The following is a 25,008-nucleotide window of genomic DNA, read 5'->3' on the forward strand; positions in this document are numbered from 1 at the left end:
GCCCGGGACCGCTCCCGCGCACACCCGAGCGCAGCCGCTGCCGGGGCTGCTCCAGCGGCGGCAGCACCGTGAGCGGGGCCGGGGGCGCGGGGCGGGGGCCCGGGCCGGGGCGGGGGCGCGCTCGGCAGAACAATGGGGCGGGGGGCGGGAGGCCGGGCCGGCCCCGGCGCGCTCGGCCGCTCACCGCGCTCCGCTCCCCGCAGGCAGCCCCGATGGCCAAGCAGCCCCCCGAGGTGAAGGCGCGACGCGACGGCGAGGGCGGGCGGCTGCCGGCGGCCGAGGGGCCGGGCCCGGGCGCGCAGCTGCGCCCCGGCGCTCCCGCCGCCCTGCCCGGGGCCGGCCCGGTGTCCGCGGCCGCCGCGGCTCGGGGCCCGCCCGCCAGCCCCGGCCCCTTCGCCACCCGCTCGCCGCTCTTCATCTTCGTGCGGAGGTCGCCGCTGCTGCCGCGCTCCTCCAGCGGCTACTTCTCGTTCGACGCCGAGCGCAGCCCCGCGCCCCTGGGCTGCGACAAGGCCACGCAGACCCCCAGCCCGCCCTGCCAGGCGCTCAGCCACTGCCTCAGCGCCATGGGTAAGCGCTGGGGCGCGGCTCCCCGTCCTCCTCCTCCTCCTCCTCCTCCCCCCCCCCGCCGGGCTCGGCTGCCCTCGCCTCCCCTCCTCACCTGGCGTGGCTTTCCTCAGTTTCCTCAGTGCAGTTCCCGCGGGGGTGTGTGAAGGTGGGACAGCGAAGTGCCGGGGGAGATGCGCACAGGGTGAATACACAGGGCGAGCGAGGGGGTGGGCTGAAAGTGCAGGAGCGGTTTCCCCACCCTTCGCCCGGCTTGGCTTTCCCCACCTTCCCCTCCTCACCTGGCCCGGCTTTCCTCAGAGCCGTGCAAAACTCTCGGGGGTTTGTGAAGCGCCGGGGCTCTGGCTCCAGGTGTGCCCAGCTGTGAGCGCAGCGGTGCCAGGGGCTCGCCGGTGCATGAGGGGGTCCTGCTCTGTGCCTCGCCTTCCCCGGGAATGATGGAAAACTCAGCCTCGCCAGGCACCTGCAGCAGCACCTGGCGCATCCCAGCCACCCCGCGGATTTTTGGGAGCAGCCGAGCCGCGGGCTGGAGGCTCTCCCGGCGCTCTGGGATTTGTGGAAGCTGGCCGAGAAAACACAGCGCCGGGGAACTCCCGCGCGTCCAGCGCCGGGGTTTTTATTACTATGATGTTTATTCTTTTCCTGGCTCGGTCAGTCGCTGCCAGGGGAGGAGGGGACAGAGTTGTTGAGTCCGGCTTCCTACTCAGGGCTCGCTCGTCCGAGGCTGTTTTGCCAAGCGAGTGGCTCCTGGCTCCTGGTGCGGCGCTGCCGGTTCTCTCACGGCTCGGTGTTCGGGGTGCTTGCTGGGCTCACGCATCCCCAAATCCCGGTGCATCCCAAAAAATCCCAGAAAGCGGCCTGGATGTGGACGGGCGCGTGTTTACGAGTGCCTTTGCCAGGTGAAGCCTCTCCAGAAGGGGAAAAACCTGCCCCTGGGAGCTGCCTGCGTGTCCAGCGTTCCCCTCTCCTGATGAATTCCCTCTCATCCGAGGAAACCTTTGAACTTCCACCCTTTAGCGTCCGGCAGGGCACGGTGGGAGCGAGGAGTGGGGATAACAAAACAACAGCTCCAGGCTTTCTGGGATCTAACCACCGTCTGTTTTGGTTGCTGGTGTTTTTGCTCCCTCCTGGCTCCGGGCTGAGGCTCTGGCTGCGGAGGCCTGGCTGTAACGTGCCCTTAGGAAAGATTTTGTGACATTATTGCAGTAATTATGGCTTAATTGAAGTTTCACAACCTCACCCTGGCACGGCCAGGCAGGGATGCTCCCGGAATTCCTCGCCGGGAGAGCCAAGGCTTCGGTTTCTTTTATCTGGGAAGAAATTGAAGTTTTCCCTGATTTTTTTTTCCCCCCCAAATTCCTGTGCTCTCATCAGCTGTTTTATTGGAGCCTTCGCTCTGTTGGTGTTGCTAGGGGCATCATCCTAAACAGCTATAAGCAAATGGAAAATCCTCGGCGCCGTTTGACCGGGACTCCTGGATGCTCCTGAACGGATTAAGCTGGGAACATGGAGCTGTGGGGCTGTTTTATCCTCATCCAGGCCTGCAGCTCATCCATCCCATACAGCTGTCCTTGGGAAATATCCGTGCCTTTGCCCTGCACACCTCGATCCCTGTGCCTTGGCGGTGTCCAGCTGGATGCGTGCCGGGAAGTTTTCCATGTGGAAGTGGGTGAATCCCTCGGGAAGGAAGCGAAGGGGATATTTTTATTTTGCTTTTAACCACTGATTTTATCTGTTGTGGGCAGAGGCTGCAAGGTGGAGAGTTTCTCTCGGAAGCATAAGCAATAATAATAATAATAATAATAATTATTATTATTTTTATTAAAATAAACAGGCGTTTCCTGCGAGCAGGAACGACGGATGCTCCCAGCCTTTCCCATGGGGAGCTGCTCCAAGGCTGCTCCAGCACGGCAAACTCACGTTCTGCCTCCAAAGTCCCTCTCTAAATCTCCCAAAACCTTCCCCAGAGGTTTTGATGAGGGCAGATAAAGGTGGAGGCAGCCCTCGGGAATGCCTTGGGTTGTGTGAGGAAGGGCTGTTGGTGTGGAAGTTTGGGAAGCGATGCTTTGGGCTGTGCCGCCTTTCTGACAGCTCAGGGGACACATCCAGCTCCCTCCAAAGCTGGTTTTTGTTTTGGGAAAACAGTGAGGGGCTGTGCCGCCTTTCTGACAGCTCAGGGGACACATCCAGCTCCCTCCAAAGCTGGTTTTTGTTTTGGGAAAAGCAGTGAGGGGATGCTCTGAGATGGAAGGGAACAAGGATTACAGTGGCTGCCATATCCAGGAAAATGCTTCTGGGGATGGGAGGGAGAGGAGCAAGGTTGAATCGATTTGATGGTGCCAGAGGAAGAGGCTTGATCCTGCTTTTGGGGAAGAGGTTGGAAGGGATGGGGAATTCCCAGCTGGGAGTGTTGAGTCACCCAAGACAAACTCACCCGTTGTGGAGGGCTTGGGTGACTCTGTGCGTGGTATTTCCATGGGAAGAGGTTCCTTTCCTGCCCTCAGATCTTCGGTCTGAACACACGGTGCTTGTTTGTGTGAGGATTTTGGGAATGTGGCTGGAGCAGGTGCTCTGGAACTGGGTTTTCCCAGTGCTGGTTTGGTGTGTGTTCCCACGAGGAGAGAAGCAGTATAAACCTCCTGTTGCTCTCAGAGGAGATCCTCTATGTGCAAATAGTTGGATTTAAGGGGAAAACCTCGAGCTGGCAATCTGGTGGTGACATCCTGATGCTCCTGTTTTGGAATTGCTGCTGTTTTCTCCTGGCTCTCCCAAGATTTCCTTCAGGCAAGGGGGTCGGATACCTAACCTAGGAGCTGAAGCTGCAGTTTGGGGTTGGTTTTTTTCGCCCTTCCGAGTCGGAACTGCAGCAATTCCATGCTGGAGCATCCCGGGGGCCGGAGCGTCCCAGAGCCGGAGCATCCCGGGAGCCGGAGCATCCCGGGGGTTGGAGCATCCCGGGAGCCGGAGCATCCCGGGGGTTGGAGCATCCCGGGAGCCGGAGCATCCCGGGAGCCGGAGCATCCCGGGGGTTGGAGCATCCCGGGAGCCGGAGCATCCCGGGGGTTGGAGCATCCCGGGGTTTGGAGCATCCCGGGGTTTGGAGCATCCCGGGAGCCGGAGCATCCCGGGAGCCGGAGCATCCCGGGAGCCGGAGCATCCCGGGAGCCGGAGCATCCCGGGAGCCGGAGCATCCCGGGGGTTGGAGCATCCCGGGAGCCGGAGCATCCCGGGAGCCGGAGCATCCCGGGAGCCGGAGCATCCCGGGGGTTGGAGCATCCCGGGGGCCGGAGCATCCCGGGGGCCGGAGCATCCCGGGGGTTGGAGCATCCCGGGAGCCGGAGCATCCCGGGAGCCGGAGCATCCCGCGGGTTGGAGCATCCCGGGAGCCGGAGCATCCCGGGGGCTGGAGCCAGCCGCGGTATCCCGGTGTCCCCGGGCTGTCCCCGTGCCCGGGTGTCACCCTCGCGCTATGACTGTGTCCCCCCGCCCCCGAAAGCGCCCGTGACAGCTTTGGGGACCAGATATGACTGGCCCCTTTCGCCGCCGCCGCTCGGCAGCGCCGCAGAAAGTCCTTTCTGAAAACCTCAGCCCGATTTCGCTCTCAGCCACCGAGCCCAGCCCGAGCCCGTCGCTGCCGGGCCGGGAGGGAGGATGGCGAAGGATGGAGCGGTTCCTGCCGTGCTTTTCCTCACGTCCCCGCCGCTCCTCGCCTCTTCCTGCCCTGCTCGCCGCGTGTTTTTGTTTCCCCGGCTGGGCCGGCCCTGCTGACGGCGGCGGTGAGGTTTGGGAAGGTTCCGCCCCGGCCGGATCCCGTTTGGCTCCTCGGAGGGAGGGAGGGAGGGAGGGAGGGAGGATGGAGCCTGCTTCATTCACCGGCGGCAGGAGAAGCGCTCGGGGCAGGCGCTGCTCCTCCACTACTACAGCGTGAAAACAAAACACATCCTCCGGCCAAGCAGTGCTGCCTTGGCTCGGAAATGCATTTTCCAGTCAGGTTGGAGCCAGGCTTTTATTTAATTTCTTTTTTTTTTTTTTTTATTTTTTTAACTGCCCTACTAATCCTTTGAATATTTGGAAGATTGGAAGCTATTCCTGTTCCCTTGTGATTCCTCCAAAACTGGCGTGCCAAAACACTGCTTTGTTTTGTGCAGTAATTTTAATATTTTTTTTTTTTTAGTTGTGTGGGGTTGTTTTATTTTTATTTTTTTTAAGCTTGTTGTTTTGTTTTGTTTTGTTTTGTTTTTTAATATTCCTTAAGGCTGCAGTTCCTGCTCAGATCCTGAACTTTAAGGAAGGGAGATGAGGCGGTGCTGGTACCAAACATGGTCCTTGTCTCCTTTCTGTTCCCTGGCTATTTGGAGGATTTATCACATGTTTAATAACTTTTTAAGATGGAGACCTAAACAATTGCAGTATAGTAAATACATTAACTCTTCCTTTCCTCTTTCAAGCCAGCACTTGGATTTGCTGGAAATGTGGTTTCTCCACACACAAATCCAACTGTGGCTTTCTCCTCCCTACGCCAAAGCCATTGGTTTTCCTTGTTGGGCACTTGAGGATGATTTGGGGAAGAAACGTGAGGATTGGATGAAAATATCCAGGCAGAGGGTTTTTAAGGTTAGGGAAGGAGTTGCTGCTGAAGCAAAAAAAGGGGCAAGAGGAGGTTTGGTGAGGGAAAGAAATTGGAGCGTGGCATCTTGGCTTCTATCCCTGCTTAAGAGGGAGCAAAGCTTGGAGATGCTCCCAGGGAAAGTCTACAATAAATAAATAAAAGCCTAATAGTAGTAATGATAGTACAGAAATAACAAGGAGTAAAAGCCTGTTGTTCATTGTGTGCACTGAGTCCCCACATGCATAATTTAAGGTTTAAGAGAGTCAAAACATAATAGGAATAAAAAATAGGAATAAGATGGCAGGAGTTGATGGGTTTCTACAGAGTTTTATGTAGCAAATTCTATAGAATTTGTTCTTGCTCCTGGGTTTCCAACTCTCCCGTTCCATCCCTCACAGCTTCCCGGTGGCAATCCCAGTCTGCAGCCGAAGAGGTGCAGCCGGAGATCTGGATCGCGCAGGAGCTGCGGCGCATCGGGGACGAGTTCAATGCCTCCTATTGTCCACGCAGGGTAACTTTCCCCTCTTGGCTTTCCGTTTCTCTCAGAGGGAAAGGCTGAATCATTTCTGGAAACTCTCTCTGCGGTGAGCATTTCGTTCACTCAGACGGAGAAAAGGCTGCGCGGGCGGGGGCTGGCCTGGACCAGGCAAATCAGCGGTGGCAGCAGCCTCAAATCAATGATAAATAACCTTTAAATCAATTAAAAATAACCTGGAGATCGGGGCTGGAAGCTGGAGGGCACCAGGTTTGCACAAGGGTTTTGGGACAGAGGTGTTGTGTTGGTCCCGGACCCGGTGGTGAAAGTTTTAAAAAGGAAGAGGCAGGGAAAGCGTGGGGGTTTTGGGGGATGCACTGCCCAGTGCTGTCGCTTTTAGGGAATCATTCAGTGGGATTCCCAGCCCAGCTCCCAAATCCCAACTGCTGCAAAGTAGAGACTCGGTCCCAGAAGTTAATTCTCTTGCAAAGACTGTTTTGAAAGAGTTTTTATGAGCCCACAAACTCGCTCACCTTGGGGTGTTGCAACCCAAATCGATGCAGTAATGCTGCAGAAAAGCCCAATCCCAAGCCCAAGGCAGCCCAGCCCAGGGGGTGAAGCAAGAGGAGCTCGCCGGTGTCTCGACAGCTGCGTGTCCCTGCTTGTGCATTTTGCTCCATCCACTCGGGCTGGGCGGTGGGAACAGGAGCCAGGAGCAGTGCTGGTGATGGAATGCTGGCTGCTGGATCCTTATCCATCCTCTTCAGCTTCCAAACAGCTCCTGCAGCTCTTCCTCCCTGCTCCCAGGGCTGGCTCTCCCATAAAATGGGGGTCAAGCTGCTGTGATCCTGCTTTTCCCAAATGCCCCTGCATTCCTGACCTGCAACAAAACGGTGATAAGCTGATATCCCAATCCAGAATCCAAAATGCGCATCTTCCCACCTCCCCCATCCAGGCTGATCCCTTGTGATGCAAAGTGGCTGCTTTTTGGGATGAAGGGACATCTTTCCAATGAAAGGGAGGGATCAGACTGCCCAGGAAGCTGGAAGCACCTGGAAGCAGCTGGAAGGGACCCACAAGGATCATCCAAGTCCATACTCCTCCCACCCCATGCCTGAGAGCATTGTCCACACATTCCTTGAGCTCTGGCAGCCTTGGGTCTGCAACCATTCCCTGGAGAGCTTGTCCAGTGCTGGACCACTCTCATCCCATCTCCTCCCTGCCTCCCAGAGCAATGCCTGAAACTTTGTGTGGAGCAGGAACGTCCTTCCAGCATTATCCTTTGGTGCTGGAAATCTCTTGGCGCATCCTGCTGCACCCCACAAGCCCGTGCTGGATAAGGGGTGAATTTAGTGGGAACAGGGGTGTTTCCCAGGCAGCAGCAGCCGGGTGAGGTGCAGGGAGCATCCCCCAGGTTTGCGGGAGGCCGTTCCCAGCACCGCAGCTGCGATTCCAGCGCGGGGAATGCGGAGGACACGTCCCTCCTGCTCATGGCACATCATGCGTGACCCTGAAAACACTTTGTACCTGGTGCAGTCAGCGTGTGACAGATCCTCACTCCCTGCACCCCAGACTGGGGAAGTTTCAGAGCACTGAAGCAATTGTTTAATTATCATCCCTGAGGCGCTTGCTGGAGAGGTCCTTTTTCCTTCTGGAAGCCTCCTGGCTGCTCCCGAGCTCTCGGCTCCGGAGGGGAAGGTGGAAGGGCTCGTGCCCGCCGGCCTCCCCTGGCTCTGGGCTTTGCCCTTTCAGCCCGAGGTTAGAAATGGGGAACTGCAGCCGTGCCAGAGCCACACTCGCCGGGCAGGTCGGGGCTGTCGGACGGGTCCCGGCGCGGTCCCGGCGCGTTCCCTGTCACGTTCCCCGGGGTGTGGCCTCCCCCCAGCACTGTTTCTTGGACAAGACACCAGGAAATCAGGCAATTTGCCACCCAGCCACTCCTTGTCCCAGCAAGGCTCGTGAGTCCCAGGCTTTTCCTGGGAGAGGGAGCATTCCTTGACTGCAGTCACGAGCCCCAAGCTCTGCTGGCTGCAAAGCGTTCAACACTTCACTTTGTCCCTCTGGAATTTTTTTCCAGGTGTTTATATAGCATGGGGGGAGCTTCATGCTGGGAATTAAAGTCACCGCTTTGTTTGGTTTTTCTCTCTCTCTTTTTTTTTTTTTCCTTTTTCCCCTCTCCCTCTCTTTCAGGGTTTCTTGGATCAGCAGGTGGGGAACCCCCAGGTGGTGATCCTGCGCCTGCTGCGTTACATCATCCGCCTCATCTGGAGGCTCCAGTGAGCGCCGGGCGCATCCCGAGCCACCAGGACTGAATTCCTCGCTGGGAAAGCCCGGGCAGGAGGGACACACGGATGGATGTGGGGCTCCCACGCTGCCTCTCCCCCAGGACATGTGGCAGGATGAGGGTGGACATCCCATTCCCACGGCGGCAGAGTGCTGTTCGCTCACTGTTTCTCTCCGCTCTTTTTATTCTTTCATTTTTTTTGCCTTTTTTTTCCCCGAAAGAGTCTCAGCGGAAATGTGGAATAACGTTTTGTCATCGTTCCTGGAGTCCTGTGGGATGAGCCCCACGGCAGGAAAGAGGGAAACCTGAGCCAGCTGATGGGCAGAGCTGTCGGAGTTTGCCTTGCAGAGGCTCGGATTCCTCCCCTCTCCCTTTCCCTCTGGGCCGTTTGCCCCCCAAAAGGCTGGAAAAAGGGCAGAGGGGTTCAATCAGCACTTCTTTTACCTGTAAATACCTAATGCTACCCCAAATCCAACTTCATTTGCATCATGCAAATCAGCCTATTTCCTGCTGACTGATTTTTTTTTTGGATATCTCTATTTTTTTGATCCACTCTGAATTTCAAGACTTTGCTGTCGAACTCCAGGGTCCAAACCATCACAACCAACCAACCAAACCCCAAGCCACCAGGTTGCCTTTTTTAAAAAAGAAATTCTTTCTATATAAAACGTGTGAAAACGCTTCTGTAGTGTCTGCTAGCAGATGTGGGGGACTGAGTAATCCAGCAATAAACCATTCCGGAGGCAGGGAGCAGCTCCCGGAGCGCTGCAGCCGGAGGCGACGGCAGCAGGACCTGCTGTGAGTCGTGGCTGTCAAAGAGAGGTTTCCAAGATCGCGTTTTCCCGGGATCCTCTCCGTGTTCGGACGGGGATGAACGCCCGGCTGCAGACAGAAGGATGCCAGCCCGACGTGGATCCATCCAGGACGTTCCAAAGGGATCTGAGCGCTCTGTGTCCTCCCACAGAACTTCCCAGGTGCTCCGTGCGGCGGGGCCGTTCCCGCGGAGCCGCGGATCCGCGCGCGTTCCCGTTGTCTCCCAGCGGATGTTTTTGGGGGATCGGCTGCTCCGGCCGTCCCGTATCTATGCACAAACCTCCCCCCTCCCTCAGGCTGCTGCAGGTGCTCCCCAAAATCCACGGGGTCCTTGCTGGTCTCACCAGCACGGTAGGAAAAGAAGGAAAAACCCATCCCAAGCCCCCCTCGGAGCGGTTCTTCCCACAGGGAGAAGCTGCTGAGTGCCATGGATGATGATTAGTGTTAATTAACGATGGACAGACCCCAGTGGGACCTCTCTGCACGGCTGTGCCCGGCGGGTCGGAGCTCTCTGCTCCCAGAGGGAGTTTTAACATCGATTGCCAATTTAATTCCCCTTTTTTCCTTGGAAGTGCAAGGTGAGCAGCGGTTGCAGGAGCAGGGAATGTTTTGGGAAGGGCATTTTGGAGCCCTTTGTGGGGAACCTTTGCACTGGTGGAGAGCGAGCGGTTCAAATAACCAGGGAGCTTGGCCAGGGCAGATCCTGCTCCTCATCCCTTGGGATTTGCCTCTGGCTTTGGCTCACCGTGGCTGTGCTGCCCCAGCCAGCCCTACTGTATGCTGCCACCAGGGATTTCCCATGGAATTCCACTGGTAAAATGAAAATTGAACGGATAAAACTCGGCAGCAGAGGTGGTGGGGGGTGGGGAAACCCAGTGAGATTTTTGTTTTTTCTGCCGCTTTTGTTCCATCGTTGCCGGTGGATAAAATGGTGCTTTGGGATCTCCCAACCTTTGGCATCCCGGAATGTGTCCCTTGGAGTACACCAAAGAATCACCAAAGAGCACTTTACCCCGTCCTCCCACGGAGACAAAGACCAGGTTCGTTTTAAGGAGAAAATAAAAATAAAAATTCAAGGTATTGGCAAAGTCTCCCAGGGTCTTCTCCACAGGAGGAGTTCCCAGCCAAGAATCATAGGAAAAGAAACCCTCGAAAAGCGGGATTCCTGTGGCATCGTGAGGTTTAGTGGGAAAAAGCCCTCCCCAAAAAAAGCCTCAAAACAGAAGGATGATATAAAATAGGGATTTCTGCTCCTTTCAGCCATGTTGGCTGCCTGCTCTGGGTCGTGTTTTAGCGTAGCCTGTGCTCTGTGTTGCACCAAAAGGATGAAGAGTTTTCCTTGGAAACCAGATTGATCCCATTCTCGCTTCTCCTCTTTTCCACCAAACTGTAAATACCCAAATATTTATTAGAGTAGAGCACCGTATTATTTTCATCATCTGAGCCAAATATCTGTGTGCAATGTACTCCCTCTCCTTTTCTCTCCTTTAAGTTTTGTACAGCTTTAGAAACACTTTCAAAAAACCTAAAAAAAAAATTAAAAAAATAAAAAATTCCTATTCTTTTTCCTACACTTTTTTAGAGTTGGTAAATACTGTAGGTCCTTTCTTTGTTTTTGTTGGTTTTTTTTTCTCCCCCCTGTGTAATTAATGCACTCTACTGTTTAATGCTGTAACTTGTAGAAATGTTGTATATTTATTTCTTGCTTATTTAAGTTCCTGTGAAGATTTGGTTTCCTCCCTGCCAGAAGTGTTGGATCCCCTTCCAAAGCCATCGTGGTGTGGATAACAAGATTTTAATCTTTTTTTTTTTTTTTTCCCTCTCCAAGTGCCTAAGTCCCCACTTCCCAGGAGTGATTTAGGCACATCAAAGACTTCAGCATTAGTGAAATTCAGTGGGAATTTGGAATTTGGCTCCTCCACCCCCCCAGGGATTGCTCCAGCCAGGTTTTCCTGGAGCAGCCGTCCCGTGGGATCGCGTGAATCACTAAATCGTGTCGCAGGACCCAGCGTATGTAGCATTTTTGACTGCAATTTCCCTGCCTTCCTTGTGTTTTGCACTGATGAATTTTGGACAGGGTAATTGCCACTTTACTTGTGCAATACTGCTGTAAATAATCGCAAGAGCCTTGTTTTGGTTTTTTTTTTTTTTGGGGGGTTGTTTTTTGGTTTTGTTTTTAAGAATCTTTTATGTCCTTAATATGAGTTTTATATGAATAAAAACTTTCAATTATTTGTCCTGAGTGCTGGTTCTTTTGTGGGGATTGAAGTTCTCCTGAAAAGAGGGTATTTGTTGCTTTATCACAAATTTTCCCCATTCTTTTACCCATTCTCCTTCCATACCTGGTGTTCCCATCTCCATTTTGGTGTTCCCATCTCCATTTTGGTGTTCCCCTCTCCATTTTGGTGCTCCCATCTCCATTCTCTGAAGCTCCAAGATGCTTCAGGCCACCCAAAATGCAGCTCTGGAATGAATTTGCTTTGTCAGATGCTGCCCTGAGTGCTCCCAACCCCAAAAGCTGCTCCAGCTGGGAGTTACTTGGGGATTCCTTGGAATTTTTTTTGCTTTTCCTCACATTTATGTGGTCGTGGGCTCAAGCCCAGTTTATGAGCCCCTTCCATGCACCTCTTGTCCCCGGCTGGTTTCCACTGGCATTGAAGAAGTTTTGGGGTTTATTTTATGTTTTGTGTCTTGTTTTCTTTTTATTTTATTATTTAATGCATTTATTAACAGTATTTTGAGTTTCTTAAGGAACATCACTATTTTTTCCCTTTCATTATTTCACGTGGCAGTTTTTATTTTATAGTTTTACATCTGTTCCTAAAAATTCCCATCCCACCTTCCTTCCACCTTGGCCCTCCATCCTGTTTGTCCCTCCCTTTCCTATCCCTCCACTTACTCCTCAGCAGTCACCACCTGAAAGGGATTTAAAAACAACTCCCCCAAGTCCTACTTGATAAACAACCTAAAAAAATTTCTGGATTTTTTTTTTCTATTTTTTTTGTTCTTGAGTGTGTTTCAAATTACAGAAGTTCCTGAAAGGGAAGTTTATTGGTTTCAGGTGCTATTTTGGGGGCTTCTTTAACTCACACACACGAAAAAAAAGGTCTAATTGCCGGGCCGAGGCTGTGGCAGCTGCTGGTTCTGCTCTGCTGGTGGTTCTGTTGGAATTTGGGAGCTGCTGGATGTGTCCAGGTGAGCTGTCACACCTGGGACACCACCCTGCTGTGGCCTGGGAGGAGCTGCTGGCCAGCCCAGCATCCTTGGTGACACAACCAGAAGGGAATGTCGGGATCTGCCCTCGGCACGTGCCAGGACCAGCCTGGCCGTGGCCAACTCCAAGGGGGCCACCTTGAAGGTGTTCCCGGCCCGGCTTGGCCACAGCCAGGCCCAGCTTGGCCACGGCCCACGCCGGCCTTGCCCAGATCCGAGGTGGTCACGGTTCAGGCCAGCCAGGGCCAAGGTGGCCGTGGCCAGCACAAAGGTGTTCGTGGCCCGTTGGTCGTGGCCAAGCCCAAAGTGGTCACGGGTCCACCAAGCTTAGCTCAGGTTGGCCTCAGCCCACACTGGCTGTGGCCCGGGCCCACCAAAGCCACACCGGTGGCTCCTCCCCACGAGCCAGGCCCTCTCCATGCTCTAAAATTCCAGGAGCTCCCAAAAACCCCCAGGCAATTCTGTTCCAAGGATGAGGAACTGCCTTTGTTCCCTAAAAAGGAGCGAACTCCCAGATTTTATTTGTGGGAAAAGCCGCAGCTCCCCGTGTCCATCAGAGCTGGACACCCCTGGCTGCCACCTGCTCGTGCTGTTGGGGACACGCAAAACCGGGATGTTCCTGCCCTCCCACGGCCCCCTGGCCTCGGGAATGCCGAGCAACCCAAGCTGAGGGTGAGATTCCAGTCATCCAGAGGCACGGGAGCGACACCGGGCTCTCCCCACACACGGAAAGAAATATATTTATTTTTTTTCCAATGACTCGCCGCTGACCTTTCAAACACCTGTGCAGCCTAAACCAGCTAAAAATACCCCCCGAGCTTTGCATCTGATTTTCATATTGCAACAAAGCTCACTCCTTCCAGCGGCTTTTTCTGCCTTTCTGGCAGCTCCTTGGATGCTCCACCTCTCTTGGGGTCACACCAGGTGGAAATGGGAAGTGTTGGATACTGGGGAGGTCCCTAAGAGCAACAAAAGGATGTTAAAGGTGCTCTAGCGGGGTTTTTATAGGGTGCAAAACAAGCTCAGGGACGGCTGGACCAAGGGGACCTTCCTGCTGCCCTTCCTGAGCATCCCAAACCTCTTTTCTGTCAATTTTGAAAAAATGAAGCCCTGCAACCCAAGGAAAGGCAGACAACGAGGTTCCCCCTGACGGAGACACCGCTGTTCCAACAGCAGCCGCTCCCGTGGAGCTCAGGGGGCCTCACACGGCCCTTGTGGGGATACAGGGCCCGTTCTTCCCGGATTTGATGGATCTCTCCTCGCTGGGTTTGTGACAGGCTCCTCCATCCCTTTTCCCGGGAGGACAAGCGGGGAGCCGGCGCTTCCCGGCCTCGCGGGCCGCTAATTAACCCACGCCTCATCTCGCCGCAATTACGGGCACAGCGGGCCGAGCCAACAGCTTTTTGACAATCCCACAGTTCTCCTGGCCGGTAATTAATGAAAATAAAGTTGGAAGGTGGCACGGTGGCCGTTCCCTGAGGATGGAAAGGACGGTGAGCACTGCAGCTCTGCCTCTCAGCATCCTCACACCACGTGCGCGACCCCGAGCTAAAAACGTCAGGATTCTCAGAAATCCTGGTGACTTTCACAGAAATAATCCCCATGAGATTTGAGGGAAGAGCCACGGGATCCCCCCTGAGCCCACATTCCGACAGCCATCCCTCCCGGGGGCACCGGAGTCACCCCCGTCAGCCGGGGACAGTCACGAGCGCTCGCCATCACCATTCAAATGACTTTTTGGCAGAAATGGGTTTAAAAATAGGGGTTTTATGATAAACAAAGTAACCTCATACAGGAAGTGAGCTGCAAATACTAAAACACATTGTACAAAGCTGGTAGAGAACAGAGCTGCCCCACAGAACTGAAAAAACAACAACAAAACCCAAGCCCTTCAAGGGGAGAGCCCAACATTTTCTTGGGGGGTTCTTTATATTTTTATTTTTTGTTTGGAGGTGAAAGGGGTGAACAGAGGGGAGAAAAGGCTGGGGGGAGTGAGAGAATTTCTCCTCTCCACATGGCCCTAAAATAAAGGTGATGCCGACACAGCTCGGGGATGTGAACCCCAAGTCTGAGCGTGCCGGGACTTCAAAAAGCATCGGGTGCTGCTGCTGCAAAGGTTAAGAAGTTTTCCTCCCGAAACCCCGAGTGTGGGCTGTGAAAGAACATGGTAATGAAGAAAAATTTCCCCAGGGCTGCTCTTTGATTATCACCAAAGCCATCGAGTTTCAGTTTGAGTGATTTGTATTTATTTATAAAAACAAAGATGAAATAAGTAGAACGAAAACAAAAACCTCATCCTAATTTCTGAGCTGGAGCCTGATTTATTCGAGCTGAGACGTTCAGGTGGAGCGGGCCGGGTTGAGAAAATGAGCTGAGTTACCCACGTGCTGCAGGGAGCGTTTTGTAGGGTTAAAAAAGCACCATAAACCCCCCCAAAAGCGCACCCAGCCACCCTCATCGGTGGCAAAATGCTGATTTACGAGTCCCTGGGCTGGGCAGCAGCTCCAGCCACGGGGTTCAGCCCTGGTTTGGTGCCGGAGCATCTTAATTCGAGTGGGAGAACAAAAGACATTTCTCTTTTCATGTGTTTTCACTTCCATCATGAGAGAACCGGTTAAAAAAAACACACACAAAAAAAAGCCCTTCAGTGGTCTCTCAGCCTCCACCGTGTTGTTTTTCTACCTATTTTCTGTTGTTGGCTTTTGTTATCAGTCTCATCTGCAATTTGTGGCCGATTCTGTCATGTTTCAGGCAGACAGCGTGTTCCCAAAACTGCTTGCAACCTTTCACGAGGGTACAGCGGCGAGGGCAGGCACAGCAGAACCACAGCACAACGAGAAAAAGGGCAGAGTTAACCCCAAAATCAGCCCTTGCCCAAATCCGTGTCCCCAAGGCAGGGACGAGCCCCAGGGCAGCGCTGGGTACCACCAAACCAGCCCCTGCCCATCCCCTGGAGCAGCCCGGCTTGGACAGGAATTAATCCCATCTCTCACTCGCAGGAGAAGCCAAGCTCAGCCCCGCTTCGCCCAGCGGATTTTTCCCCTTCCCAAACAGCTTTTCCCAGCTTTTTCCCAGCCCCGGGCACGTCCCCATCCCAAATTCCCCGGGTGAGCCGCGGTGCTGGCGGCGGAGCGTGGATGAAATCAGCGGGGCTGTGAATTACAGCCCAAAGCCGACGCCGCCGACCTCGCAGCCCTCCAGCATTAATAGCGAAACCAAAAAGCAAATTACCACGGCGGGAGCAGCGGGAATTTGGCAATTTGGTTGAAATTCAAGCGGTGTTACCTCGGCGCACGCCGCGCTGGCCGCGCTCGGCGATTCCTGCCGGCAGCGGCGGCTCCGGGGGAGCACTGGGGTTAAAGGCTGGGGGGTTTTTGGGGGGGTTTGGGCTGGGAGGGAGGGCTGGGAGCTGTCACCCAGCCGGGCTGAGCTCGGTGATGCCCGAGCAGCGCAGCCTCGTCCCGGGGTGCCGGCGAGGGAAGCGCCGTGCGCGGCCCCTTGGGCACAGAGAAAAAAAAAAACCAATTTTGGGGTTTTTCAGGGCAGGAGGCGGCTCGGCGGGGGCTGCCCGGCCGGGGGAGGACTGAGCCATTGTGAAACCCGGCTCCTTTTCCTGAGGCTGCCGCTGGCGGCGGCGCCCGAGCCCAAAAGCGCCCGAAAAGCGGCTCCAAACGGTTTCCCGGAGCTGGGGCACCCCAGAGCCGCCCGGGCCCCCGCCCTTGGGAACCACAATTTCGGGCTCCCTGGAGCAGGGCAGAGCAGCCAGAGGCTCCCTCGGGAAGGGCTGCCTTCCCCCCCAAAAGCCCTGCAGCCCCGAACCTCGTCCCTCGGGAAAAAGGGGAACGGGGAGCCCCGCCGCCCGGCTCCCCCCGCGCCCACCGGCCGCGCTTTCCAGCGGGCACCAATCCCACGCCATCGGTTTGGCCAGGAAAAGCCCAAAATGCACAATTTCGAGTCAGTGTCGCAGGGCTCTCCCAAAGCTCTCTCCACTTCCTGTGACAAAACAAAACACGCTTCGCTTGAAACTTATTCTTCCTCTATTTAGTGCCGAGAAGCGATGAGCAAAAGCAGCCTCCGAGGGCTCCTGGGACGCCGCTCCCCGTCCCGCACCGCGCAGAGGGAGCGGCAGGGCTGGAACGGCCTCGCCAAGGCACGAAATCCTGAATTTCCAAAGCATTTCATTTCAAATCTCGAGCTGGGCTCAATTTCCACTCAGCTGTTTTCGTCTCGCTGCTGCTGCTGCTCGAGGCAGACTCTTCCTTGCACCCGACTTCTCCTTCTCCGCATTATCCAGCTCAAACCTGAGCCAAAGGTGGCAAAAGGAAGGGACGGGGGATAAATCTGGGGATTGGCTCATCCCCGTGCCGGGGCCAGACTGGGGTGCAGAGAAGGGAAATCCAGACAAATCCGTTTTGATTTGGCTCGTGTCCCAGAGAGGGGAACACCGAGAGCCCCCCAAATCCTCGGGCTTTTCCCTCTCCATTCAGCACGGGGGAAGAAATCGGGATTTGGGGAAGTTCGGCACCAGGAATTGCACTTTGATAATCCTGGCGTGGATATTCCATCAGTCAAATCCCCAGCTGCCCCCTGCCAGCAGCGCTCCCTGGATGGAGAAACAGCGGGGGAAAAGGGAATTTGGGGCTGGTCCGGTTTTGCTCCATCGTGATTTCCCAGCAGATGCATGAGGAGGATCCCTCTGACCTGAGAGGGAACGGGTTTTATCCCGGGAAAACGCACACAGAGTTTAAAAACCCCAGCAGGAAAACCGGGCAGGGCTTCCCCCCGGGGGTCGGGAATTGGCCTCTGAGAATTAAGGTGAAAAATTCAATATTAAGAAATCCAGCTGGAAAATCAGTCAGGAAAATCCCAGAGATTGGGATGAATCTGGAAAATTCAATCCCAAGAAACGCACCAGCCGTGATTCTCTCATTAAATCTGGGCGTGCTTCCATTTATTCCCAATCCTTGCATTTATTCCCAGTGCTTTCATTTATTCCCAGTCCTTCCCCATTGTAAAAATAATCCTTTATTCACCCCTTTTTAAAAATAAAAATTAATTTAATTAATTTTAATTAAATTCCTTAATTTCTACCCCTAAGGACATCATTGCTATTATATGAATTATATATAATATAATATAATATAATATAATATAATATAATATAATATAATATAATATAATATAATATAATATAATATAATATAATATAATATAATATAATATAATATAATATAATATATATAACATCATATAATATATAATACATAACATATTTTTAATATTACATATTATATAGTATTATATATTATATAATATATAATACAATATAGTATATTATATATTATATGCATTTATGAATTCTATATTAATATAATATATTAATTGTATTATTTTCATTATATCTATCACATCATATTCCATCACACACTGTTATCAAATTTAATTTAATAAATATAAATTCCTAATAATAAATAATAAATATAATAATAAAACTATATATCTATTATTCAGCTCCATTTAATAAAGAAGTATTTTGATGTATGAATCACCACATTATTCAACAAACACACAAACAATTTTACATGTGGGAACACATTTAATACTTTTATTTAAATAGAAAGAAACGTCTTTGATTGCAGTATATAAATATATTTACATAAATTAAAATTTTACATGAATATACAAATATAGCATTTATTTAAACATAAAAAGCAGGGGAATGGTGGGAGCTGCTGGGTTTTAATTAATTTCCCTGATAGATTTTAATTAATTGCCCTGCTGGATTTTAATTAATTGCCCTGCTGGATTTTAATTGCCTTTCCTGACTTAAATTCTCCTCCCTGATTTTAATGCTGTGGAAAAACGTGGAAGAGCTCAGAGAGCCTGGGAAGGGGCACCTTCCTGCCAGGATTTGATCCCAGATATTCCAAAAGAAAATAAATCCCAAAGGTCTGGAAAGCCCCAAATCCCCTGGGAATCCCAGGGCCGCGGGAATGGGCTCCAGAGGGGTCTGGGCCGGACAGAAAATCCCAGCACGGAATTCCCGGGAATTCCAGGCAGGAGAAAAGAGCAGCTGCCCCCAGGCCCTGGGCACTGCCAGAGGAGCAGCTGGGAAATGCTGCGGCTCTGCAGGGCAGCACCGGGAGCACCACGACAACCACGAACAGCACCAGGAACAGCACCAGTAACAGCACCAGTATCACCAGTACCACCAGTAACAGCACCAGTACCACCAGTACCACCAGTACCAGCACCAGTACAACCAGTACCAGCACCAGTACCAGCAGAACCACCAGTAACAGCACCAGTACAACCAGAACCACCAGTACCAGCACCAGTATCACCAGTACCACCAGTACCAGCACCAGTATCACCAGTACCACCAGTAACAGCACCAGTACAACCAGTACCAGCACCAGTACCACCAGTACCAGCACCAGTACAACCAGTACCAGCACCAGTACCACCAGTACCAGCACCAGTACAACCAGCACCAGCACCAGTACCACCAGTACCAGCACCAGTACAACCAGTACCACCAGTACCAGCACCAGTACAACCAGTACCAGCACCAGTACAACCAGTACCACCAGGAACAGCACCAGTACCACCAGTACCAGCACCAGTACAACCAGTACCAGCACCAGTACAACCAGTACCACCAGTACCAGCACCAGTACAACCAGTACCAGCACCAGTACCACCAGTAACAGCACCAGTACCACCAGTAACAGCACCAGTACAACCAGTACCACCAGTACCAGCACCAGTACCACCAGTACCAGCACCAGTACAACCAATACCAGCACCAGTACCAGCACCAGTACCACCAGTAACAGCACCAGTACAACCAGTACCACCAGTACCAGCACCAGTACCACCAGTAACAGCACCAGTACCAGCACCAGTACCACCAGTACCAGCACCAGTACCACCAGTACCAGCACCAGTACCAGCACCAGTACCACCAGTACCAGCACCAGTACCAGCACCAGTACAACCAGTACCAGCACCAGTACCACCAGTACCAGCACCAGTACCACCAGTAACAGCACCAGTACCACCAGTACCACCGGTACCAGTACCACCAGTACCACCAGTACCAGCACCAGTACCAGCAGAATCCCCAGCCCCAGCAGCCCCAGCAGCCCCCCGCTCGCTGCTGACTCATTTTTGGCCAGAGCCTCCCGGCGCTGCTCCGTGGGCTTTTCCCTTCCTCCGGTGTCACGGAATCACCTGGCCATGACGTGGGGCTGCAGTTCCAGGAACTCCCCACAGCCCAGTTCCCAGCCAGGAGCCAAACTGGTGCTGCTGGGAGCGCTGGTGGCAGCCCCACCTCGCTCCGGCACCGGGACACGGAGCAGTGTTCCCAAGGATCAGCATTCCCAAGGATCAGCATTCCCATGGATCAGCATTCCCATGGATCAGCATTCCCATGGATCAGCGTTCCCATGGATCAGCATTCCCATGGATCAGTGTTCCCAAGGATCAGCATTCCCATGGATCAGCATTCCCATGGATCAGCATTCCCATGGATCAGTGTTCCCAAGGATCAGTGTTCCCACAGCTGGACAGGGAACATCCAGCTCTGGGTATGTTTCCATGGGAATGGGTGAATCCCAAAGTGATGACTGCGTTTATTTCCCACCATTAAATGTTTCCCACTGAAATAACTGGGAATGGGACAAGATCCCCCTTCCCAGTCCTAATCCCAGTGCTCTTGTTGATTCCCTGGGCAAAAATAGGGAATAAAGGATTTTTTGATTTTGTGCTGCTTGAAAAACCTCTGCTGCTCCCTCTGTTCCAGAGACAGCAGCACTGGGAATGCTGGAAGCAGGAGAAGAGCGGGATTTCTGCCCCTTTGCTCCCAGGTTTGTGCCGGTGGGGTTTGATCCATGTGGGAATCAATGGGAATTCCCAGGGTGGGAATGATCCATGGCTTTGTGCCCCTCGGATCCCAGGCAGGATGCTCCACCACAGGGATTCATCCCTGCGCTTCCCACACTTCTCCTACGGTTATTGAGGAGCATGGGGTGGGATCAGCTTTCCTGGGAAACCCCAGCCCCATCCAGCAGCTTCTGCTGGAATGCCATGAACACCTGGATATTGAGGATTAATGGGAATAACGGGGAATTTTGGGATGACAGCAGAAACCTTGGCTCCAGCATCCTTCCCTGGGCTGCAGGAATTGTCCCGGCAGATAAAAATCCATCAGCCGGGGAAAACTCTCGGAATTCCATTAATTTCAGCCTCACTTTCCCTCTGCTCAGAGCCCCCCAGTTCCCAGGCACAGGCACATCCCTCCACGGATCCCAGACCAAATCCATCCCAATCCTACCTGGGCTCTCCTCGCCGCAGCTCCCAGCCCGGGATGTGCCGGGGGTTTATATCCCTCCCGCCAGGATGTGGGGAAGGAGATTTTCCCAGGGCCTCTCCCACCTCCCCCGTCGGGAAAGGATCAGGGAGTTTTTTCTCAGCAGAAGGAGCTTTTGCTGGGAAAGGTTTCGTTTCCCAGGGCCTGGAGCCAAATCCATGGGGACCCTTGGCCGAGGAGGGGGTTGGGAAAGGGATGAGATATCCCGGAGTGGGAGAGGGAGGCTCTTTCATCCAGGGAATGCTCCCAGGCACCTGGATACTCTTCCAGCCTGGAAAGCCCCGTTTCCCCCCATCCCCACCTGAAAGAAGCCGTGACCTCCCATCAAATCCCCTGGGAAAGGATGGAAACCATGCCCATATTCCCTAGGGAAATGCTCACCCCACTCCGAGCCCTTTCCCTCGCTGCTAAGGGACCTTTTCCCGCTCTCCTGCAGCAGGGGGGTGGCTGTCACCCTGCCCGTGTCCCCACTTTTCCCACCCCGGTTCTGTTCCGTGGGCTGCGGGAAAGCTTTGGGAATTTCGGGAAAACAACGCGCCCCAAGGGCCGTGCTCCCGGATCCAGCCGGAGTTTGGAGACGACTCAGGGACACGGAGGGAAGGGGGAGCCCCGGGAACCTTCCATCAGCCTTTTTAAATCCACACTCCTCAAACTTCCAGCCCAGCATTCCAGCCTCGATCCGTGTCTCCAGGACCTGCTGCTGGCTTTAACCCTTCCAGCACCACAAGGAAAACCCCGGCAGTGCCTGCCATGGGATGAGCGGTGCCCTGGCCCAGCTGAGGGAGGAAAAACACCCAAAACCATCCCCTTTTTGCCCTCATCTGCAGCTTTCACCCATTCCCCATCCAGCTCCCTTGGCTGAGACTCCAGGGATCACAAACCTCCAAATTCCTGTGGAATTCCGGAGGTGTTGGAGCACCACACTGGCTACAGAGGCACCAAATGTTTGGTTATTCCCCCAAAAAACCCAAGAGATGGACGCTGCTCTTTGTCCAGTGCTGCCCACAGACATCCCTGGAGCTCCTCCCAGCAGAGCACAGCCCGGTGGGAATTGCCCTTCCTGGAAGAAATCACACCACGAGCATCCTCTGGGAAGGAGGAACATGAGGATTTGGGAGTATTTTCCACCGTGCTGGGAAAACACTCAGCCTGCTCCCTCTTCCCACCTTTTTTTTTTCCCTCCAATATTGCAACAAAACAGGAAAATGTGCCGGGGGTCATTTGAATCTCCCTGGAAAACGCCAGGTTCCTGTCCCAGCTTCCAAATCCAGCTCTCCAGAAACCCTGGGAGTGGCTGTGAGCTTTAGGGAACGCCAGAATCACCGTCATAAATCCCCTTTTCCTTCTAAACAGAAAGGGGTGGAAACCTCTCCTGCCGGATATTCCCGGCGGGATGGAGCTGCTGAGGGATGCAGATCCCAAAGGATGGTGTCACCCCCTGGCTGCATCACCTGGGGGGTTCAGCCACATCCACCTGGGCCATGGGACACCCCGAGGGTGCCGGGATCCCTCGGGATGCGGCCGGGATCCCTCGGGATGACGCCGGGATCCCTCGGGATGCGGCTTTTTGCCGGGCATGCCGGCACCTGCCATCCTTCAGAGCGAACAAACAAGTTGCTAAGTCACAGCAAAACCATGAAAGCAAAACCACAGAGCCCCAAAGCGCCTCTGAGTCACTCCCCGGCCGCCACCACGGCCCCACAGCCCTCCCAAAATTCGCCGCCACCTGCAGCCGCCGATCCGCGCTCCAAAGGCGCCGGGAAGCGTTTTCCAGCCGGGAAAGCCTCTCTGGGTGGGCGCAGGCACGGATGGAGGAGCTGAGGTGATGCCCAAACCGAGCTGGCAGCTCCGCTCAGCCCTTCTTTCCCGTCCCCTCTCCCGGATTTTGGCTGGATGGATTTTGGGTTCCAAGCCCTTCTTTCCGTCCCCTCTCCCGGATTTTGGCTGGATGGATTTTGGGTTCCAAGCCCTTCTTTCCCGTCCCCTCTCCCGGATTTTGGCTGGATGGATTTTGGGTTCCAAGCCCTTCTTTCCCGTCCCCTCTCCCGGATTTTGGCTGGATGGATTTTGGGTTCCAAGCCCTTCTTTCCCGTCCCCTCTCCCGGATTTTGGCTGGATGGATTTTGGGTTCCAAGCCCTTCTTTCCATCCCCTCTCCCGGATTTTGGCTGGATGGATTTTGGGTTCCAAGCCCTTCTTTCCCGTCCCCTCTCCCGGATTTTGGCTGGATGGATTTTGGGTTCCATGCCCTTCTTTCCCGTCCCCTCTCCCGGATTTTGGCTGGATGGATTTTGGGTTCCAAGCCAAGCAGGGATGGATGCCCGGGCAGGCGGCGCTCCCGGGATTAGATCCTGCCGTGAGTCCCGGAGCTCTGGCCGCCCAGGGAAGCCGGGATGCTCCCGGTGTTCCTGGGGACACCTTTGGGGCAGCGCTGCCCCTTCCCGAGCCCGGGGCTCTGCCGTGGGATCCCCCAGAGGCTGGGACGGCGGGATCGCTCCCAAATAATCGCGTCCCGTTTGTGCCGGAGGTGGGACCCGCGACGGAGCCGTGGGAAGCGGCCGGGAGCCCCGGGGGCGATGCCGACAGAGGTCACTGTTGCCGAAAAGTTGCGAGCCCCGGCCAAAAAAAACCCCAAAGGAGCTCGGTGGGGAAGGCGGCGATGGGGCAGGCACGGCGGCCCGGCCGTGGGACATTCCCGGGAATGATGCACCGGGAATCGCAGCCGGCACCGCCAGCCTTGGGACGGGAGAAGCCGCGGGACGCGCAGCCGGGGCCGGAGAAGGATGGCGAGGATAATTCCCCCCGGGAGAGGGAATAGAGGGATGGTCCCGACGGTGAAAACTGAGCCAGGACAGGAAGAGGAGGGAGCCCGTGGGACACAGCATTCCGCAGGGAACAGCAGCTTGGGATGGATGGATGGATGATGGATGATGGATGATGGATGGATGGATGGATGGATGGATGGATGGATGGATGATGGATGATGGATGATGGATGGATGGATGATGGATGGATGATGGATGGATGGATGGATGGATGGATGGATGGATGGATGGATGATGGATGGATGATGGATGATGGATGGATGGATGGATGGATGGATGGATGGATGGATGATGGATGGATGATGGATGATGGATGGATGATGGATGGATGGATGGATGGATGGATGGATGATGGATGATGGATGGATGGATGATGGATGATGGATGGATGGATGATGGATGGATGATGGATGGATGATGGTGGATGGATGGATGATGGATGGATGATGGATGGATGATGGATGGATGATGGATGATGGATGGATGGATGGATGGATGGATGGACGGACGGACGGACGGAGGCAGAGGCAGGAGGGGAATCGCCGCTGCCTTTCCCAGCCCAAATCCCAAAGGACAGCACAGAAGGAGCGGGAGAGAGTGGTACAAAATACCCAAAAAAACTGACTGAGCACTGTGGAGACGCCAGCGGAGCCCGGCCTCTGTTCCCAGCTGTGCCATTACCGTGGAATCAGGGAATGACTGCCCTGGGAATGTCCCATAGAGCCCATCCCGTCCCACCCCTTGCCATGGGCAGGGCCGCCTTCCCCTCGCCCAGGTTGCTCCAAGCCCCGTCCAACCTTCCAGGCACTTCCAGGGGTGCGGAATGGAGTGCAGGACCAGGGAGAACCTGCCCATCCGCCCTGCACGCCCCAGCTCCCCCGGAGCATCCCCAAACTCCCGGCAGCCCCGCGCCGCCTCCAGGGCTCCTCCGGCAGATCCCGAGCACCGCTCCAAACCCCAAATGTTCCCGCTGGGTTTTCTCCTCCCTCCCTCCCTCCCTCCCTCCCTCCCTCCCTCCCTCCCTCCCTTCCCCCGCGATTGGGAAGGGAGCAGGGCCTTACCGGGTGTTCCCGGTGCTCCCGGTGCTCCCGGTGCTCCCGGGAAGCGCAGCCCGGGCTCCCGTAACGGGCGCGGGCGGCCCGGGCGCGCTGTGCCCCGATCATTGGTCCAGCTCACGGCAGCCGCTGCTTTCAAATTCTGCTCGGGAGGAAACAGGAAGCCCCAGAGCTCCTCGGCAGAGCCTCCCCCCGGCCGCCAGCTCGCCTCCCTCCCTCGCCAAAGGCCGGGAATGGCGCTTTTCCAGCATCCGGCGGAAACCGGGAGCATCCCCGCGCCGAGCTCCCGGCAGGACCGAGCCGCCGGAGCTGCTTGGTTTCATCGTCATTGCTCGTTTTAGCGGTGGTGGGATGAATCCGCACCTTCCGGCTTCTCCCTCGGAATGTGGGATTCCAGCGGCGCCCTGGGAAGGCGGGATAACCCCCAGGGATCCATCGGGCGGCAGGAGGATGCAGGACCCCTCCAGGTTTCTCAGCTTTCCACCCCAAATCCAGCAGCTGGATTTTGGGCTCTTTGTCCAGATGAGATAAACGCGGGAGGCTCGTTCTGGGGCTGGGGTAGAGGCTTGAGGAGGCAAAAAAACCGTATTTGTCCTTGGAAAAGTCGTGGGGAATCGCATTCCCCACCCCTGGAAGCGACCGAGGCCGGCGTTGGGTGGAGCTTTAAGGGAGGTTTCCCTGGTCTTTAAGGTCCTTTCCAACCCAAACCATTCCAGGATTCCCAGGAAAGCCCGGTGTCATTCCCTGAGGGAAATCAGCCCGTCATGCTTCCCATTTCCCCAGCTTAGAAGGAA

General features: G+C 54.6%; 1 protein-coding gene and 1 long non-coding RNA gene across 2 annotated transcripts; one reads left to right on the forward strand and one right to left on the reverse strand.

The window, feature by feature from the left end:
- Positions 1 to 183: 183 nt before the first annotated feature.
- Positions 184 to 10,982, forward strand: BCL2L11 (BCL2 like 11). The gene is made up of 3 exons (XM_086879312.1): positions 184 to 570; positions 5,575 to 5,687; positions 7,842 to 10,982. Exons 1-3 carry the CDS (start codon positions 213 to 215, stop codon positions 7,929 to 7,931), a joined length of 561 nt encoding a protein of 186 aa, XP_086735438.1. The 5' UTR covers positions 184 to 212; the 3' UTR covers positions 7,932 to 10,982.
- LOC111926377 (uncharacterized) lies at positions 4,727 to 24,436 on the reverse strand. Its single transcript, XR_015283904.1, has 3 exons — positions 24,221 to 24,436; positions 6,185 to 6,531; positions 4,727 to 5,865 (listed from the first exon to the last, which is right to left on the reverse strand). It is a non-coding gene; the product is annotated as an uncharacterized LOC111926377 (long non-coding RNA).
- Positions 24,437 to 25,008: the final 572 nt, after the last annotated feature.

The sequence above is a fragment of the Cyanistes caeruleus genome, chromosome 2, assembly GCF_971803275.1.
Source record: "Cyanistes caeruleus chromosome 2, bCyaCae1.hap1.1, whole genome shotgun sequence".
Lineage (NCBI taxonomy): Eukaryota > Metazoa > Chordata > Aves > Passeriformes > Paridae > Cyanistes > Cyanistes caeruleus.